General features: G+C 35.6%; 2 protein-coding genes across 4 annotated transcripts; one reads left to right on the plus strand and one right to left on the minus strand.

The window, feature by feature from the left end:
* Window positions 1-3184: 3184 nt before the first annotated feature.
* LOC149383830 (P-loop containing nucleoside triphosphate hydrolases superfamily protein) lies at window positions 3185-9317 on the minus strand. Of its 3 annotated transcripts, none has more exons than XM_089628692.1 (13): window positions 8546-9317; window positions 8207-8387; window positions 7784-7896; window positions 7562-7663; window positions 7374-7443; window positions 6824-6879; window positions 5756-5806; window positions 5541-5645; window positions 5358-5402; window positions 5152-5263; window positions 4518-4586; window positions 3928-4017; window positions 3185-3667 (listed from the first exon to the last, which is right to left on the minus strand). In XM_089628692.1, the coding sequence occupies exons 1-13, from the start codon at window positions 9167-9169 to the stop codon at window positions 3648-3650; spliced, it is 1638 nt and encodes a 545-aa protein (XP_089484818.1). In that variant the 5' UTR covers window positions 9170-9317; the 3' UTR covers window positions 3185-3647. The 3 variants fall into 3 exon arrangements, with proteins under 3 accessions (XP_089484818.1, XP_089484817.1, XP_089484819.1); XM_089628691.1 differs by having other exon boundaries at window positions 4381-4586; window positions 8546-9313; XM_089628693.1 differs by having other exon boundaries at window positions 4381-4586; window positions 8587-8896.
* Window positions 9318-15209: 5892 nt separating this feature from the next.
* On the plus strand, window positions 15210-18122 carry TRZ1 (tRNAse Z1). The gene is made up of 8 exons (XM_089628525.1): window positions 15210-15576; window positions 16225-16387; window positions 16457-16527; window positions 16607-16702; window positions 16835-16948; window positions 17516-17584; window positions 17672-17746; window positions 17827-18122. Exons 1-8 carry the CDS (start codon window positions 15322-15324, stop codon window positions 17899-17901), a joined length of 918 nt encoding a protein of 305 aa, XP_089484651.1. The 5' UTR covers window positions 15210-15321; the 3' UTR covers window positions 17902-18122.
* The last annotated feature ends 7 nt before the right edge of the window (window positions 18123-18129 follow it).

Below are 18129 nucleotides of genomic sequence, written 5' to 3' on the forward strand. Positions count from 1 at the left end.
ATAGTCCAGTCACCATGAAGAAAAAAAAAAAATTAGTTTCCCGTAATTCAATGTGCAAATATAAAACTTTGCATTGAAGTTGTCAGACTACAAATCAAAATTAGTGGGATAAGATCAACAAATCCAAAAGATGTCAGACTGCACGTGAATTCATCATTAGTTTCTAAGCCATGTCCAATGTGCAAATATAAAACTTTGCATTGAAGTAAACGAATTTCAATAGACATAAGAACGGGTACAAAAAAAAAAAAATATTAATAGGTTGTTTGGTAGTTAACTCAAAAAAATTTTATTTTCTATTTTCTAATATTATACTGAAAAATTATTTTACAGTTGTTTTCAAAAAGCTGTTTAGTACAGTTTTCATTTTTGTTTTTGAGAAACTGAAAAAAGTGTTTGGTACAGTTTTCATTCTTATTTTTGAAAAAATGAAAAGAGAAGATGAGGAGAAGGAGGAGAGAAGAGAATAAATTTGTTTTTTTTTTTTTTTTTTCCAAAAACGCATTTTATTTGTTTTCAGTTTTTTTTACTCTTTTACAAAACAACTGCAAAATTTTTTAAAAAAATTTTCCGGAAAATTAAACCAAACGCATTTTCGTTTTTTGTTTCCAATTTTTGTAACTCAAAAACTCTTTTTGAGATGAGAATCAAACATATTCAAAGCCTAAACAATGCACATCAACAGCAATCATCGATCAAAACAAACTGAATAGGGCAAAAAAAAAAAAAAAAAAAAAAACTTCGATTAAGGAGAGGACACACATTCCAATTCATCGATTACATGCCTTCATTATTCAGTATACGAAAACGATAACGATAATCACTTCAATCCAATAAACATAAGCGGTGATAAAGAATCTGAACACCGAGTTTATATTGCACAGCACGTAAGAGCATCTTTAATGATAAGCTAAATGTCATATTAGCTTATCATTATACATAGTTCTTATTGGTTGAAAAAAAAAATGGGGCCATTTTTTGCTAAGCTAGTGGTTAAGCAATCTAATCATTCTTGCATTGATCTTACGGCTAACGTCTATTTCGCATTCATAGTTAATCACGTAACGCATTCATTGATGGAAATCGTTACTTTGAGCTGGTCATTAGAATTGGATCTTCGCGCCTTATTCTTCTAGCTGAGATGGGTCTAGCCTAGTTCCGTTGGTCTATGTCTTCATGTTGGCTAGGGCTTATCTTGCTATTTCAAGTCACTTTTTTCTATCTAGTCAAGAATTTACAACTTTCAACCAGGGGTCGACGTGTGGCAATACCAATAGGCGATACCTCTCCCTCTCTCGTTATGCAACATTACAAAATAGAATGAAATAAATAGTGACTAAATTATCTCCTATATCTTATGATTTAACTGTTTATATGGATTATTATTATTTGTTTTAATATCACTACTCACGAGTTTTATATTTTAACAAGTGTAAAGTTTGTTTTTGTGGATAGACTCCACCACTGTTATCCTTAAATACGGGGGATCATTTATTGTTAAGAAGAAAAGAAAGACTTTTTTTTGTCATCATTTATTGTTAAGAAGAAAAGAAAGACTTTTTTTGTCATGAAGTCAAGACCGAAGACTTTTATGATAATTTCTCTAAAAAAAAAAAATAATTCTCCGAATATAATTGCGTTGTTAGGTGATATTCTAATTTTGTTTTATTACGCTAAAAAATTCAAACTGTCATAACATATCTAATTTTGATACCAAAAATAGCAATAGCCACATATGTAGATCAATTAAATCAGTAGTTTAATGGCTAATTTTCTTTTTAAAAAATAATCCAAATTTTATTTTATAAAAAAAATAACTTTTTAGTCCGCTGTAAATTAAATTAACTGTTTTTAATCTAATGCGGAGTGTGTGAGCTATTTTCTAATAAAATAAAACTTAAACTACAATATTAAAAGAAGGGTGATCTAGCTTAGTAACCATTATGAAACTTAAAATTGCAATGTAACCAACGTTTTGTTAATAATTGTTAATTAGCCATCATAATTTATTAACTGTTAGTAATAGACGTTATTGCCCCCGTTTTAGTTTCCCGCTCATTTGCATGTTGAAATATTTTTAGAAAAAAAAATCAAATCAAATATTTATTAATAATGAAGCTGCGTGATTGATGAGTCAATCTCTAAACACGTTAGCTATTATTTTCCTTCACGCAAAGTTCATTATTCATATTCAGTTTCTAAAAAAAATATCTTTGTTTCTTTCTTCTATGTGAAGACGATTTTTTTTGTCAGAATCAAACAAAAAAACACATGATAAAAAGGAATCAAACTTCAATCTCCATAATATGATAATATTTAATAGTTAATAATTAATAGTTATAATCTGATATTATTATTTACAGTTAGTAATAGTTAATAGCAAGAAACTGGTAACAATACATAATTACTAAATATTAACAACGATAATATGTATTAACATTTATTAATATATGTATTTTTTTTCCTCCATAATCGCAAAACTCACTCAATACTAGACCAGTTTTAGAAAAACAATGCAGGTAGGCAAAGAACAAGTAGGCTAAGTAATTCCACTCAATTTTAAATCTAAAAATCAAAGAATCATCGTTAGTTAACATTGATATAACTACATCTTACAAAATTGTAAATGATTGAAAAATCCACCCTTAGTGTTGTGTATCTCAAGAATTAAATATCAATTAAAAAAAGTGAAATAATTGTTCCCTGTAAATATGGAAACAAATCTGGAAATTTGTGATTAATGAATAAAATCTTCTAAAAAAACGTGTAGTATGGGATGAAGGACAAAGCCGATATTTTGATACCCCCTAAAGAATGCAACGTGTGCAGGATGGTAATAACTCCATAAACGCCACACGTAATAGAAAAATGAGAAGAAAAAAAAATAAAAAGAACCATGTTTCAAACTCATACCGATTCAATGAAAAAGGATAAAATGGAAATTTCAATCTACCATAACCAAGGCCACCTAAGCGTAATGGCTATAAATAAAAAAAATTCTCAAACGTGTGACAAAATGAAGTTGTTAAATTTCAACAGGCTTATTAAGTTACAGATCTCTTAAGAAGCTTGTAAAATAGCTTGCAATAAATTCTTGATAAAGGTAATACCAAAAATGTAATAATTGAAAGTACAATGTTTTACTGTTGGCAGTGTTGCATCACATGTATGGAACATTTGAACATAACAAAATGAAGCATCTTTTTATAAGAGATAAGATATCAACGAATACCTTATGAACTGAGCGATTTACTTGAGCAGTAACATACATCATTTATAACATTTCTCTTATAACTTCTCTTACAAAAGAATTAAGCGTGCCTCGTCGAATTATGGCATAGAGATGCTGGAATATAATCATTTTCTTTATATTTACTGAACCACCAGTGTGACTCGTGCAAATTTTAACAAAATTGTTTATGGCTAATGAGAGCATCGGCAACCAAGTGTAAAAATGACTGACAAAGAATACGTAAATTGCGTACTCGTTGATATATTATTCATCATCCACATCAAGTCCGATTCTCACTTGCCTTTTGGAAAATACGGCTTTAAACGTTTCGCGCTCGGCGCGAAGTTGCTCTTGAAAAACGCTCTGTCTGTTCATCTCTGCAGTACTGTTCTTACTTTGCACGAAACGACTTTTTTCAGGCAATGGATTTGATTTCTGCACAAAGTGGAAATCAATGATTAAGAATGTTAAGAGATATCACACATGTTGATTGAGAAACAAATTTCATGAAAATGTTCCTCATACTATTCAACTAGAGAGATCATTTTCAAGTTAGATATTTTCAAACTACTCATATGTACAGAGTTACTTGATACTAAAGAACTTGAAATACCGGCGAGAAAATTGTGAGCCTAAACCAGTTAGGATGTTTCTAAACAAAAATCTGAGGGGTGTAATCCGATTTGTTATCTCACCAGATTGTATCCAGTTCCGGGGCCGATCACTAACGACAATGTATTTGCCTTCTTTGCTGCACTTATTGAGAACCCAGTATTTCCACCACCCTGTCCAGAGACACAGAGAAGAACATAGTTTTCAGATAGAAGCATGAAACGAAGTCTGAAATGCATGCAAGTATGGCCAAAGGAATTTCCTAGTTTATAAAGAAATAATGACAACAGATGAGCAAGTGTAAAATAGTATGGTTCTTAAATGAATCAGGGTTTATTTCCTTGTCATTTGATGATAAACCCAGCAGAGTATACACGTTGTAAAATATTGCTCTTATCTCAAGAGTCAGCAAAAATGTTAATTGCTTGTGAAATAGAACATGAATGTAATATGGTGGACAATATTTTATTACTCTGTTTTAGACAGACTGGTATAAGAAATTATGTCACCAAATGACTGACGAGTATTATGCATACCTTGTCACCCCAGCGTACAGTTTTTGCTTTCTTACTATGGGCTTGAATTAGCCCAGAAAGAGCACTTATCTTACCCTTACTGGGTTCAGCTTTTTCGGTTTCATCTTCATATAGTTCATTTGACCATTTACTCCTACCTAGTTCTTTCACTTCCGGCGCATTTTCTTCTTCATCATTTCCGATCTCCCCATCCTTTGAAGAGTTCACTGGTGCAAATTACAAGAGGAAAAAAAAACAGAATGAAACAACAACGGATAGAAAAAAAAAAAGTCAGCTAGCATTTAAAGTAGTGAATCACTGAAAGAGTCCATGTAATATTAAAACATGGAAGCAAGAATTTCGTGGAAGTTTAGAACTAGAATGTACAAAGAAAGAAAGGGCTACGATCGGGAAAGGACAATGGACTGTCAAGTCGTGACATTTTTACAAAAGCAAAAAAGTAAATTTGTTTGAGCAGGGGAAACTTATAGAGAAAATTGGAACAGATAATGATATTGGTATCACCAGCAATGCATCTCTAAACTAAAGAATTATGTGCCCACCTAAGAATGGTCATTCTAGAGACAACTATCCATTTTATGAAAGAAATAAAAAATACAACTGAACGGGGTACAGAATTATGCTCACAAGAAGTAGAACGATCCAACTCCATAAAATATAATATTATTTTTGTACGAAGACTTCTTATTATTAATTTAAAATCAAAAGCAATACAAGGAACAGGTAATGGAATGTAATAATTAGTATGTAACTCGGAGAACCCAATCATACCATCAGATGCATCCTGTTTGTCAGGAATTGCTACAATAGCATTGCTATTTTGTCCGACCAATTTAGATGGAAATATATCAGTGTCTTCTTCTTCTTCCATGTCCATGTCCACCTGGCAGATATGACAAGATAAATAGCATCAGGTTATGAACTCGACTAAAATAAAAAATTATATTAAAAACCGGTTGGAAGCATGACTCAACTACCTCTTGTATTCCGCTTTTTTTAAGGTCATCTCCGCTGAACAATGACTGGCCGGATAAATATGCCACAAAACATTCATAAAGGTAAGTAGTAAGATATATTTATTACAACAATATCCTTCAACACTTCACCAAGTTGTTCTTCAAGATCCAATATTTTGATTGAATAGTGCCAAAGATGCATACCTTAGCATCTAATCTCAAATGGAAAGATGGAGCCTCTTCCCATTGCTCAGCCATTGCTTGGATAGCATCTAGGCTAAACCCATGAACATTTCTTGCTGCACAGCCCTGAATTCAGAAACATAAATGGAAGTTCAAATGCATTTTTACACACAAACACACAAGATTTCTTCAGAGAGAAATAGCCATTTTATGTTAGTGATAGACATCAAACTCACCGCTGGATCCTTATAAGAAGCCTCTAAAATGTAAACTTCATAGCCCGAACTCTGAAATGAACATAATTAATAATTAAGGAAAACTAAAGATGGTGAAAGCGAATATGATTGTCTATTAACCACCACCATGAAATAAAATAATAAGCTCAATGCACACATGCTGTCATCATCAGATACGTAGCAGTAATACCACATAGAAAGAAAGAAAAAAGATAGAGATGAATCATTTCAGAGACGACATCTAAATACATTAGTTATCTTTATATGGGGGCCTCTAATCTTCTTTCTTCTATTAATCACATCAATAATGTAACCTACTGGCACTTCCATACACAAGCAAGTAAAATTTAAAGGTGCTTAAGCTCGGTAAAAGATTAAATCGCAAAGATAATGGCATATATACACATAATGTAAACCCTGTCAATCTGCCATTTTTTTCAAAGTTTATCCTGAATAATTAACGGAATTCATATAGTTAATCAAATTCTAGACGAACCCACCTCACCCTCAGAAATAAGTGACTTGAAACATATAGAATCAACCAATAAAAAATAGAGCTCATGGAATCTCCGCCAAATGGTAATAGTTAATGTTTCAAATCATATGATTTCCTCAATTAACCATAACATCATAAGACAAATCGTAAAAACGCAATATTAAATATTTTGGAAAATCCAACTCAACCAAAAAGTGATAACTAGATAATAGTACACATGAGTATATCTCTGGTAACATAAAATGAGAAACAAAAGGACACAAATCGTAGTGTAAGCGGCACATGGTATCAATCCCAAAAGCTAATCTGGGACAGTATTTGTTAAACAGCTAATATTATATTCTGTCATTAGTCGTGCAGTCTGAATCAGAATCTTATTTGACAACGTCAGCCACTAATCAGGATACAACAAATATTCCATTTGCTAGTTATGGGAATCATAAACACCTGGGTTAAATTACTACAACACTCGACGACAAGTAAAATTTTGACCCAAAACCCCATTTCCAAAAGTTTGTGTCGACACACTATAACACATGGCAGATGTTGGCAGGAGAGTGTAGGAAGTATACCTTTGCAATTGCCCAAAACTGAGCAAAGTCAACTTTCCGCAGATTGCGGTCATCCACTAAGACGAAGCACAAATACCATCAAGAAAAGGATCAATTGCCGAACATAACTGCATCTATCATTAGTGTAACTGAAAGCTTGGGTACCACAGCACCACTTTCTATCGTCTAACTAGATTTATATTTCACTGCCAAATTTAAGGAAACTGAACATAACTAGAAAACTATTTATCATTTTATCTTTCATTTTCCATGTGCCTATAAAAATTAACTCAGGCAGATTTACAGACTGGTAAAAAAGAAGAATGTCTCCACTTTGGAGCCACTGCATGCATACAAGCGGGTAGCTGTGTTTATCATAAGCACATTCACTCCCAGCGTTATCAGATTCAAAGATAGCATATCAGAGAATTGAAAGAAAATAACAGAAGAATTTCAAGTAATTTACAAAATAACTACAGGACAAAGAAATAATACAAAACTGAAACCTCGCCCAAACCAAATTTTCCAGGCTCTGGTCACTGCAAGAATAATTTAAGCAGGAGATTCGTACCAATTATGAAAGTGAAAGCTCCCTCCTCAAGGGTCCTCTTAAATGCTTTTAACATGCTTGACCGATAAGCCTGTGAGTATGGCCCAAAAAACCACCATAAAAATGGAAGTACAAAACAGGAGTTCATCAGAAAGAAGAGTATGCTGGGTAATTTAAATGTCATTTAAAGACCTCAACAGTTTCATTACCTCCTCCATTTCTGGTTCATAGCAGTACTCCATCACCTTTTTTACCACCGGTTTCTTGCCTCTGACTGAGACAGATGATTTGGAGTTTTCACCTTCCTCAACCTGACAAGTTTAATAGAACAATCATCTCACGTTTCAGTTCACTAGATACACAGTAAAATGAAAAAGAAGATCCAGATGCAACGTTCTTCTAGTGAAGTAGAAATAATAACAAGAACGAACCTTTTCAACTTCTATCATGAAATAATCATCCATAGAATAGATTCGCGGTGCAGAACCCCCATTTTCCACCTCTATGTCCCTTAGCATCTTAGCTAAGTAGCTCTTTCCGCTACCTATTAGAACAAAATAATTAGTCCAAATCCATAGAAAAAAGTATGAAATAAAATAAAATAAAAATACATCAAATTTGATAGATACGATGTCATGCTACCAATGATGATAGAGCAACAAAGCTGGTGGAGAAAAACAGGTAAACAATCAACGCGATAAGAAACCAAATTCTACCCCAATAAGCCTAAAGTTTCCTAATTTATTTATTCAGCTAACTCTACCAGATCAACAATAACAAATTACCCCCACAAACTCAAGAGGAAAAGCAAGTAACAAGCGAAAGAATGAGCTAAAAAAGAAACGAGTTGATACCGGGAAGTCCTCGAAGGATTATCACAAAGTTGTCAGGGCGAGTAGAGCGGTGCGGTTTCTTGAACAGTTGGGAAGCATCAACAACAGTCAGCTTATTATCCGAAGATGAATGCTTCGCCAGAAAACACTGGTCCTCTCCGAAGTACTGCTTTGGCAACATCCCATGGACGCCAAATAAATCCTTCAAACACACAAACAAAACATTCCTAAGTTTCCCAAACCTCAAAACCCAAGCCCAATCACAACACACACACACACACGCACTAAAACAAACAAAAAATCACAGCAAAAATAAAAAATAAAAATTAATAATAAAAACCGTCAAGAAAGTCATATTACCTGATTTGCAAAGCCAGTAGAAGAATGCACGAATGACTTACTATGGAAATCATGCTGACCCGGCGATTCCGCTGCCACGGCGACAGGCTGGCCAGGGAAGGACACCGGAAACAGTGAAGGCGGCGGCGGAGGAGGTGGCGGAGGCGGAGAAGGTGGAAGGGGAGGCGCACCATAGAACCGTGGAGAGCCGTGCACGTGATTATTACCAGGCCCTAAATTCGGCGAATAGCCTCCGTGGTGATTACCGTACACACCGTTACCGTTCGCGTACGGAAAATTGGGATCGCCACGGTGGTGAATATGACCGTCGGAGCTCAGTCCTGGAGATGATCCGTGGTCGCGGATCAGTCTCAGCCTCCGCTCGTTCGCGTCATCGAACCTCGGCCTCTTGTGGTTCATGTCACCTTCGGAGTACGGATGATGAGGGAGAGGAGGGTAAGCGTACGGATTCGGCGGCGGAGGTGGTCTCAGGAAGGTATTCCGGTGATCTGCGGCGGCGGAGAAGTGGTAGGGATCGGGATTTGGGGGCGGGAAGGAGAAGTGAGGGTTGGGATAGGATGCGGAAGTGTTGGAGGCGTTGGAATGGATCGGAGGTCTCTGACCCCATTGTTGATTGTAATCCATTTGTTTGAAACCCTAGAAGAGAGAGAGAGAGAGAGAGAGAGAGAGAGAGAAGGTCCAGAAGAAGAAAGACGGCGACGATGAAGATGAGAGAAAGTGTTGAAGTTGCAGAGAGAGAGACGGCTTTTAGACGGTACATCATCACTGCTCACCGTAATTTGGAGCTCCCTCCAGTAAAAACGACATGTCGTTTATAATTAGAGAAACTTTTGCCTCCACTTGGAAAGCTATTGGACAGATTTGTCCCTTTTTTTTACGCGTACGCTTAAGTTTGTGACCGAACCAAACCATGACACAAGAGTTTATCAATTATGAAGAAAAAGAAAGGTATCTCTATACAAAATCCTCATTCAAAAGAGAAACTAATTGATTTAAAAAATAGCTAAAATTTTAAATTTTAAAAAACAAAAAAAAATTATAATTAAAACAAATTGTCAAAAATTTGACACTCTTGTGTGTAAAAAACATAGATACATGTGTATATGACTTATATGGTTATAAATTTATATAAAATTTAAGCGACATCATGTTTTTTCGAATAGATCAATTTTCGTATAGAATAATAAATAATAATAACTAATCAATGATGTCTGATGGCGTAGCACAATCACATTTTTTTTTTTATAAAACGTGGGATGAACCACGAAAACTTCATTAACACCCTCACTTAATGGTAGAATAATACCGTGATTACAATAAAGTCTTTTGGTCATTAATAACCTCTCAAATGCCGCATGGTGGGACAATTCTCAACCAACGGACATTCGAGGAAACTGAAATAGCAAAACGAGCTAAATTGTGTGTCACAACATTACAATAGCGAGGGAGAAAAACAAAGTTACAGCTAGAAAAACTCATACGCATTACCTTAATATCGTTCAAGATAGTTTTGACTTCTATGGCCGGGCAAGTGCCACTCTTAGCTGCCAACGCAACCTCAAGGCAGTCCGATTGCACCACCACTTCCACTACCCGTGAATTTCGAAGCAGGCTCCCCCTGAGTCTGAAATCCCCTCAATTTCACTCTCAAACACTCTCTCAGTGTTCAGTAATCTTTGATATCAACGCACGTGAAAGCTTCAATCATGTAATCACAAAATCCAAACAACTCTCTAACACTCAATAGTTCTCTAATAATGTATAGAGAATCAAATCATACACATCACGCAATTAGCTTCTCAGCCCACCGATCTTGCACATTTAAGAACTCTAACCATATGAATGAATGTGTCAAGTGGCCAATAAGGGTAGAATCTTTGTTTTATAGTAGCCCATAAAACTCTGGAAGTAGTCCTAGGATTTTTTACCCATTCACGCGGAAAGAATAATACTAGAAGATTTTCCGCAAATCATTTTGGCATTTCAAAAAACTTGCCAAAAATACAGTTTTGCACACAGAGGCGAAGATGTATCAACATACCCTTGAGCATGTTGCCAAACATTTTGCCAGACAAACTTGCAGTAAAAAATAAGCCAACAACACACGTAACAACATCAACGTAATAAAGAATTCAAGTTTACGAACCTCCATGGTATTCACAGCCTTGATGAAAAGGCTCGTGGCATCCTCTTCTTGGATATCTTTGACTAGGTCCCAAAAGTCGGCGAGATTCCATACTTTTTGAGTCCACCGGCACCTTCAAAAAGCATGTATAATAGTTTCCGGGCCACTGGTGCACAAAGGCCAGCGTGTATCCTTGAGGATTTTCCGTCGGGCTAAGGTTGTTCGGATCGGAATCCAACCTTTACAAACTCGCCAAGAGAGCAATTTCACCTTCGGAGGAATCAGGAGCTTCCAAAGCATCTTCCAGCACGACGAGGTTACCGAGGCCGTGGAAGAGCTTGACGTCAAAATCGAGGTCATCGACACTCGATAGCCACTCTTGACCATATATTCGCCTCATTAGTATAATGTCACCAAATAGTATACATGCTTACCATAGACAATGAAATTATGTGGCTTTTTAGCGGGTTCGATGTCTTCTTCGCAGTCGAGTTCGACTTCTTCTTCACCGGTGTCTTCGGTTTCTTTCTCACTGGGATCTTCGACTTTTTTGTCAATAGAATCGCATGGTTCTTCTCAAATGGATTTGTCAGTTTTGAGACTATTGTTGCGATTTTATTATCTGATACTTCAATGGGATAGGTTCGAATTTGAGGGTCATATCTTTTATTCATATATGTAGTCCATTTAATTTTTATTTGTCTAGTTGACATTACTTATTTACTTTCTAAACGGGTGATTTTGGTTTATGCCCTTAAAAATTGCAACATTTTGTTTCATGCCTTTCAAAGTTTCAATTTTAGGTGAGTACCTCTCTTAAACAAATATTACCTCATCTCTCAAATATACCCTTCTCTTTTTCATTTTTTTTATTGTTTTTTTAAACAACAAAATAACTCTCCTGCCTGAAGCTTCAGAACGCACATTGAAAAAAAAAAAAGCCACACATACGTGCTTGGCACACCACACCAAGGTTGAGTGAGGCTTCATTCGGGCGGAAGACATTCTGGTGGCGAAGACGAGTTCCGGCGACGGCGACGGTATTGACGGTGCAAAAACTCTAGCCCTAAACAAACTAGGGCTTTGTGTTTAGGTAATTTCATCAATGAAATTTTTATATATCGAGTTTGATACTTATTTTGTTGTGTTAGATTGAAAACTTTGTTAGATTTGAACCAAAAAAATATGTATCCAACTCAATGAAACTTTGATTGGAAAATATTTTCGAATGTTGAAGATGATCGTCGAACTCTACTGATACCGGTTAATTTGCAGTAGAGCAGTAGAGTTCTAGAGGTAGATCACTAGAGCAGTAGATCAGTAGAGCAGTAGATCAGTCGAGTAGTAGATCAGTAAAGCAGATTCTAATTTTTAATTATCATTTTGTAGATAAGGACGGAGACTACGATAACGGTTTATTACAATGGAAAGTGGAAAAAAGAAGACGGATCGCATCATTGGGTTAGTGAAAAGAATGATAAGCCTGTTATCATCGTCATAAATATCGAGATCAAGTTAGCCGACTTAATTGAAAAATTGTGTGTGAAACTCAAAGTGGATAAAAGTAAGCTAGACTTGAAGCTAAGTTTTATGTCAACTTCATGGGATGCATACGATCCTATCTACATAGAAGATGACGATGATGTATACGGTTTCTTGATGGATCGTGATGAAAAAAACCGTAGAAGTTCACTCCGTGTAGAATTCATAGATAAACTTGAAGTTAATCATGAAACTCAAGTTGAGGAAGGAGACGCAAATGGTAATGATTTAGAAGGAAATCATAACAACACTTTGAAAACAGGTAATAATTTGACCCTTCAACAATCTTAATGCTTATTATTTTTATTGTATACTAACACATAATAATAATGTGGTTGCAGCTACAATGGAAGACATTGAAGATGAAACCACCAAAGTAGTAGGAGGATCAAGTCTCCCACAACATGAGTTAGACACGTCTACTTTACTACCGACGTCACCATCAGAAATGTTTCGAGAGTCGGAATTTCTTGTTAAATCTGACGTTGAATCGATCGATATAAGATCTAATAAGCCATATAGCTTCACAGATGGTACAAACTTTGAAATAGGCCAACACTTCAAAAGTAAGGATGAATTGAAAAATATGTTGTTGGACGCGGCGATCAAAAATTGTTTTGAAATGAAGATAGTAAAGTCGTGTAAGAAAGTGTTTGTGGTTGATTGTGTTGATCGGGAGCATTGTAGTTGGCATCTACGAGCAGTTAAGTTGGCAAACACTAACTTCTTCAGTATTCGAACACATCATAATGTTCATACTTGTAGTTTGGATAAACGGAAAAAGAAACACCGTCAAGCAAGTGCTGCTATGGTTGCAGAGGTGGTGAAAAAGAACTTCCAAGAAATTAATCAATAGACATTAGTTGTTAAGGACTGATTACCTTTAACCTCTACTTATTCTTATTCTTCTTTTTTGGTCGTTAAATCAAGTATGAGTTTTCTAAAGATTCAAACACAAATAGCCAGGAAGTGGAAAGAAATGAACAAATGAATACACCCAAAAAATCTATATCTTGTGGTAGAATGAATGAGAAACTTTGAATCAACCGAATAATAACAATAAATATATGAATTGGAAGGAAAAACAAGGGGATAAATAGTATGGAGTGAGAACGTAAGACACTGCAACAACTCTCTTATTTAACCCACAACAACAACAACAACAGAAGTTAATTAATATATATATATATATATATATATATATATATATATATATATATAAACAAAACAACAAGGTCTCCAACACTTTTTTTTTTATAATTTATTAATTTATATTACTACATGTTATACAAGTTTCATCGTCACAAACTCTTCAATCTTTCCTTTGCTTGTATTTTTTAAGAATAATATGCAAAATCAGAATATGTCTTCTTGAAGGTATTGAAAATATGACCTAATCATAGAACCGCAATACATCAACATGAATGAAGCAATCTTGAGGTTCTATAATTTTGACACAGTAGATTCTTGAGGGGGGGGGGGGGGGGGGGGGGGGGGGGGGGTGGAAGAATAACAAGAAGAAAAAATCTACTGTGTCAAAATCATAGAACCTAATCATAAAAAGTATGCCTAAATAAAATCAATCCGCAATACAGCAACATGAATGAAGCAATCTTCTTGAAGGTATGAAAATAGGTCATTAAGCCAAACGACTTGGTTGAAAAATGGAAAAACCAAGAACTACCGAACCGAAATACAACCGTCATTTACAATCAGAATCTGAAGCCTAAAATTTCAATCCCCAATTAGTTCTTCTAGACGCTTTATCTGTACTATCTACTCCTGATGAAATCAAAAGATATAGCCAAGCTAGCTTGAGAATATGATGAATCACCAAAACATAAGCTTTTGCTACATTATATATTTTATTATGTGTGTGTGTGTGTGTGTGTGTGTTTGAAGAAGCCCTCTAAGCCTCGACTCATCTACAACAACAAAAGGATTATTTTTCTACGAAATATCAACTAAGATCAAAATCGTTCATTCAAAATTCTTCAAAATATGTACTTTTCTCATTCAACAGCTTAACCACGGAGTTCAGAAACAAACATACAACACCGAGGTCAAAAGTTTCCTTTCAATTTCAAAGTAAAATCCATGGTCAAAAGTCAAAACAGATGCGTAATTCACGATGAAAAACAAAGATACAAACATCAGGCAGTCGTATCTCTCTCTCGCTCTCTCTCTGAGGCGATCCTCAAAACAGGCGTGTGATAAATTGAACCAGAATTGGGAATTTAAGAGACTTGAACAACCACAGCGCCAGAATCAGGAATCGTAATACAGCAAATGGCTATTCTAGGTAACTCAAAATTCCTGCTAATCATTAACTTAAACATCAACACTGACGCATGGTTGTGACATATGTAGGGCCAGTGGAAGTGGTCGATGAAGTCACCGGTGGCCTCAAACTCAGAAATCCAATTCGAAAAAAAATTAAAAGGACTCGGATTTTACCTCGGCTCTCCGCGCTTGAGTTTTCGTCGGACTGTTCCTCGCCGCCCTCGTCCTCCGCGTGCCGCCGGTGTCTCTCTCTCTGCTCACTCTCGCTCCGCCTCTCACTCAGCTCACGCCTCTCTTTCTCTCTCTCTTGGCCGAAAGTTTTTTCTCTCCCGGTTTTACTGGTCAGGTGGTCTCTCTTCTTGTTCCTTTGTTGTGTGACAGAGCGGGAAGAAGAAGTTTTGGGTTCTCCGAAGTTTTCAAGTTTTCTATTTTATTTTTAATTAAAAAAAAAAAGGTTAAAATGATGGGCATATAAGTAATTTTGATGTTTTGGACTGAAAAAATAAATGAAAAAGAAAATAAAAATGAGATGATGGTATAGAATTAAAACTGACTTTTTATAAATGCAAGCTAATTTTCTCTAAACAAAAATTACGTGTCTGAACTCTGAAAAGTGATTTTCGCCTTTGACGATATTTTAACAAAAGGTTTACAATTACACGAATGCATAATTATATGAGCATGGATGAGACTTTTGAAACGGGGTAAGACCGTTACGAGCGTCAAAGTTGAAGGGCAATTCTGTAAATTATCCCAAATTATATGAATTAGGAAGAGAAGAGGTCTCCGAGATCGTTTTTTGTTTGTTTCACTCCACGGTCCAGCAATGGCGGGAAGCAGAGGAACCAAAGCCTCAGAGCCATCGTCGCCGACGAATTCGTCGGAGCCACGAGAAGCTTCTTCTCGGAAGAACAGAGGGTTGACCGTGGAAGGACTGAAAATAGAAGGTGTTTCGATCGGCGGGCACGAGACTTGCATTATATTGCCCAGCCTCAACTTGGCCTTCGATATCGGACGGTGTCCTCAGCGAGCCATTTCTCAGGACTTCCTCTTCATCTCCCATGCCCATATGGACCACATCGTAACCTCTTTTTTTTTTTTTTTTTTTTTTTTTCTGTTTCGTTTCTCTTGTTTATTTGATTTGCTTCTGGTGTGCGTTTCAACCTATGTTTTGCTGACGTGTAACTGGAATTGGATTTGAGCTTGAGTCGTTACTTAGCTTGCTGTTTGATTGAGAGATGGTAGATTGAAACTTGAGACTCGTATGGATTTCTTAGTACCTATAGGGGGGGAAAATTGGAATTAGGTTTTCATGGCTCTTGTGTTGGTAAGTCTTTTTTTTTTTTTTTGAGTGATTCTAGTTTCAGAAACTCTTTAAGTGAACTATATTCTCGAATTTTTTTTATTTGGAGATCAATAAGCTTTTAGAGCTTTTAAATGTAGTGATGGTGTAAGGTTGGTTTTAGAGCTCTTGAACAGGGAATATAATCAATCTTCATAGAAGGAAGCTTCGGAGCTTGTCATCGAATTTTGTCAGTGCTATTTAGTGTTCTCATTTGAATTGAACCTAAGATGAAGTATTAATGCACTTCTGAAACACAGGAGACAATGCAAGAACCAAGTATTCCTAATACAGTTCATTGTACTTTACTCTTTACTTTCCCCAAAATTAATATATCAATAATTTTTATTTATTTATTGAATTACATATGGGATAACCTATGACCAGGGAGGATTGCCGATGTATGTTGCGACTCGCGGGCTATATAGCATGAAACCCCCGACCGTTTTCGTACCCACATGCATAAAAGAAGACGTGGAAAAGCTCTTCGAGGTGCACCGAAAAATGGATCAATCGGAGCTAAAGCACAATCTAATCGGCTTGGACATCGGTAAGTGTTTGTCCAAACCAATAATATTTGTAATCTCGAATCGAGTTTACGGGGTTTCTGTGTGATCAGGAGAAGAGTATTACGTAAGAAGAGATCTCAAAGTTAGGGCTTTCAAAACGTCCCATTGCATTCCGAGCCAGGTAAACCAACTCTTGGCTCTTTCTTTATGTGGCCTTCGAGTTTCACTAGCCGAGCATGATATTTGGGTTTACGAAGTAGGGTTATGTAGTTTACTCTAAGAAGCAGAAACTCAAGCCTGAGTACATCGGTCTTTCTTCAAACGAGATCAAGAGCTTGAAATCATCAGGTGTGGAGGTCTGTCATGTTAAAAAAAAATTACTCCGTTCAAGTCAAAGGGTTGTTTCGTTAAGTGGGTTTTAATCTATATATATATATATATATATATATATATATATATATATATATATATATATTATTTCTCTGCAGATCACAAACACGGTGACAGAATCTCTAGTTGCTTTTACGGGGGATACCACATCTGACTTCATACTCGATGATAGTAACGTTGATGTTTTACGGGCGAAGGTTCTCGTTATGGAGGTGGGTTCTGATATTCTTGTTTCTTTTTGTTTCTAGTTCTTGTACATTTTTCTTTCCTAGTATTTCTGAAAGCTCACTCTCATGACAATAGATCATTCTAGTTATATTTTATGAGTAAGCCAAGATAGATTAAACGACTCATTTCTTTGTAAGGTTGGGTTATAAATGGCTAAAAATAACGGAACATTTTAATTTTTCATGCAAATAGTCCCTCCTAAACTATTATGTGTGTGGCATTTTGGTCCATAAGCTGATTTTTTGAGAAAAATGGTCCGCAAACTATTGATTTTGTAGCATCTTAGGCCTTTTTCCAAAAATAGTATTTAACATTTTTTTCCTTATGAAATTCACAACTTAACAACTTGGAATTTTTCTTTCTGGAAGAACTTAAAACACATTTACAAACTCAACCAACTAATTATAATTTTAAAAAGTATCACTAAAATAAAGTGACTAAAATGTAAAATCGTTTAAAACTTTTATTTAGTAACTTTATAATATAATTCAGTTAGTTTCTTTTATAAAATTAAAAGGTTATTGAGTTTGAATTATTTATTTATGGCATAGAGTACGTTCATCGACGACACAGTTACAGTGGAGCATGCTAGAGAATACGGCCACACTCATCTGTATGAGGTGAGTTTTAAGTTCATAAGATATCTTCAAATTTTTTGGGGTGATGTGTTGATTCATTAGGCTTATTCCTTGTTCTGATCTTTCCAGATCTTACATCACTCGGAAAAGTTTGAGAACAAAGCGATTCTTCTGATTCACTTCTCAGCTCGATACTCCGCGAAGGTACCTTTATCTTTTCTCTTCTATTTAGAAATAGATTTCGTTTACATTCCATCATCAAGTCTTCGCTACCAATTTGGCAGGAAGTGGAAGAAGCTGTTTCAGCAATACCTCCGCCTTTAGCTGGACGGGTTTTTGCCCTCACAGAAGGCCTCTAACGAGTGGAATAGGGCATTCGTTACTTGGCCAAAAAGATTCGTTCGTTCTTTCTTCGGATGGAAAAACTATCGAGCTTTGAATCGAAAGTCACCCAGAAGGGTTTGGCAGACATAGGCAAGCTTGCAATTACAATTGAGCTTTTTTTGTAAACTAAACCATTAAAAATGTGTGCGAGATCTTTAATTATTTCACTATTTATAACAGATTTTTTTTTTGTTTATTCATTT

This window comes from Urtica dioica, chromosome 10 (assembly GCF_054948205.1).
Source record: "Urtica dioica subsp. dioica isolate 48M chromosome 10, U.dioica_male_clone48M_v1_H2, whole genome shotgun sequence".
NCBI lineage: Eukaryota > Viridiplantae > Streptophyta > Magnoliopsida > Rosales > Urticaceae > Urtica > Urtica dioica.

Excerpts from the sequence above, each read along its gene's own strand:
- LOC149383830 (XM_089628691.1), bottom strand. The coding sequence starts at position 9,169 with ATGGATTACAATCAACAATGGGGTCAGAGACCTCCGATCCATTCCAAC. Across the intron at positions 7,897-8,206 it reads AATCCTTCGAGGACTTCCCG|GTAGCGGAAAGAGCTACTTA; the intron begins GTATCAACTCGT and ends TTGTTCTAATAG. Across the intron at positions 6,880-7,373 it reads AGCTTTCACTTTCATAATTG|TGGATGACCGCAATCTGCGG; the intron begins GTACGAATCTCC and ends GCTTCGTCTTAG.
- TRZ1 (XM_089628525.1), top strand. The coding sequence starts at position 15,322 with ATGGCGGGAAGCAGAGGAACCAAAGCCTCAGAGCCATCGTCGCCGACG. Across the intron at positions 16,703-16,834 it reads TGAAATCATCAGGTGTGGAG|ATCACAAACACGGTGACAGA; the intron begins GTCTGTCATGTT and ends ATTTCTCTGCAG. Across the intron at positions 17,585-17,671 it reads GCCACACTCATCTGTATGAG|ATCTTACATCACTCGGAAAA; the intron begins GTGAGTTTTAAG and ends TGATCTTTCCAG.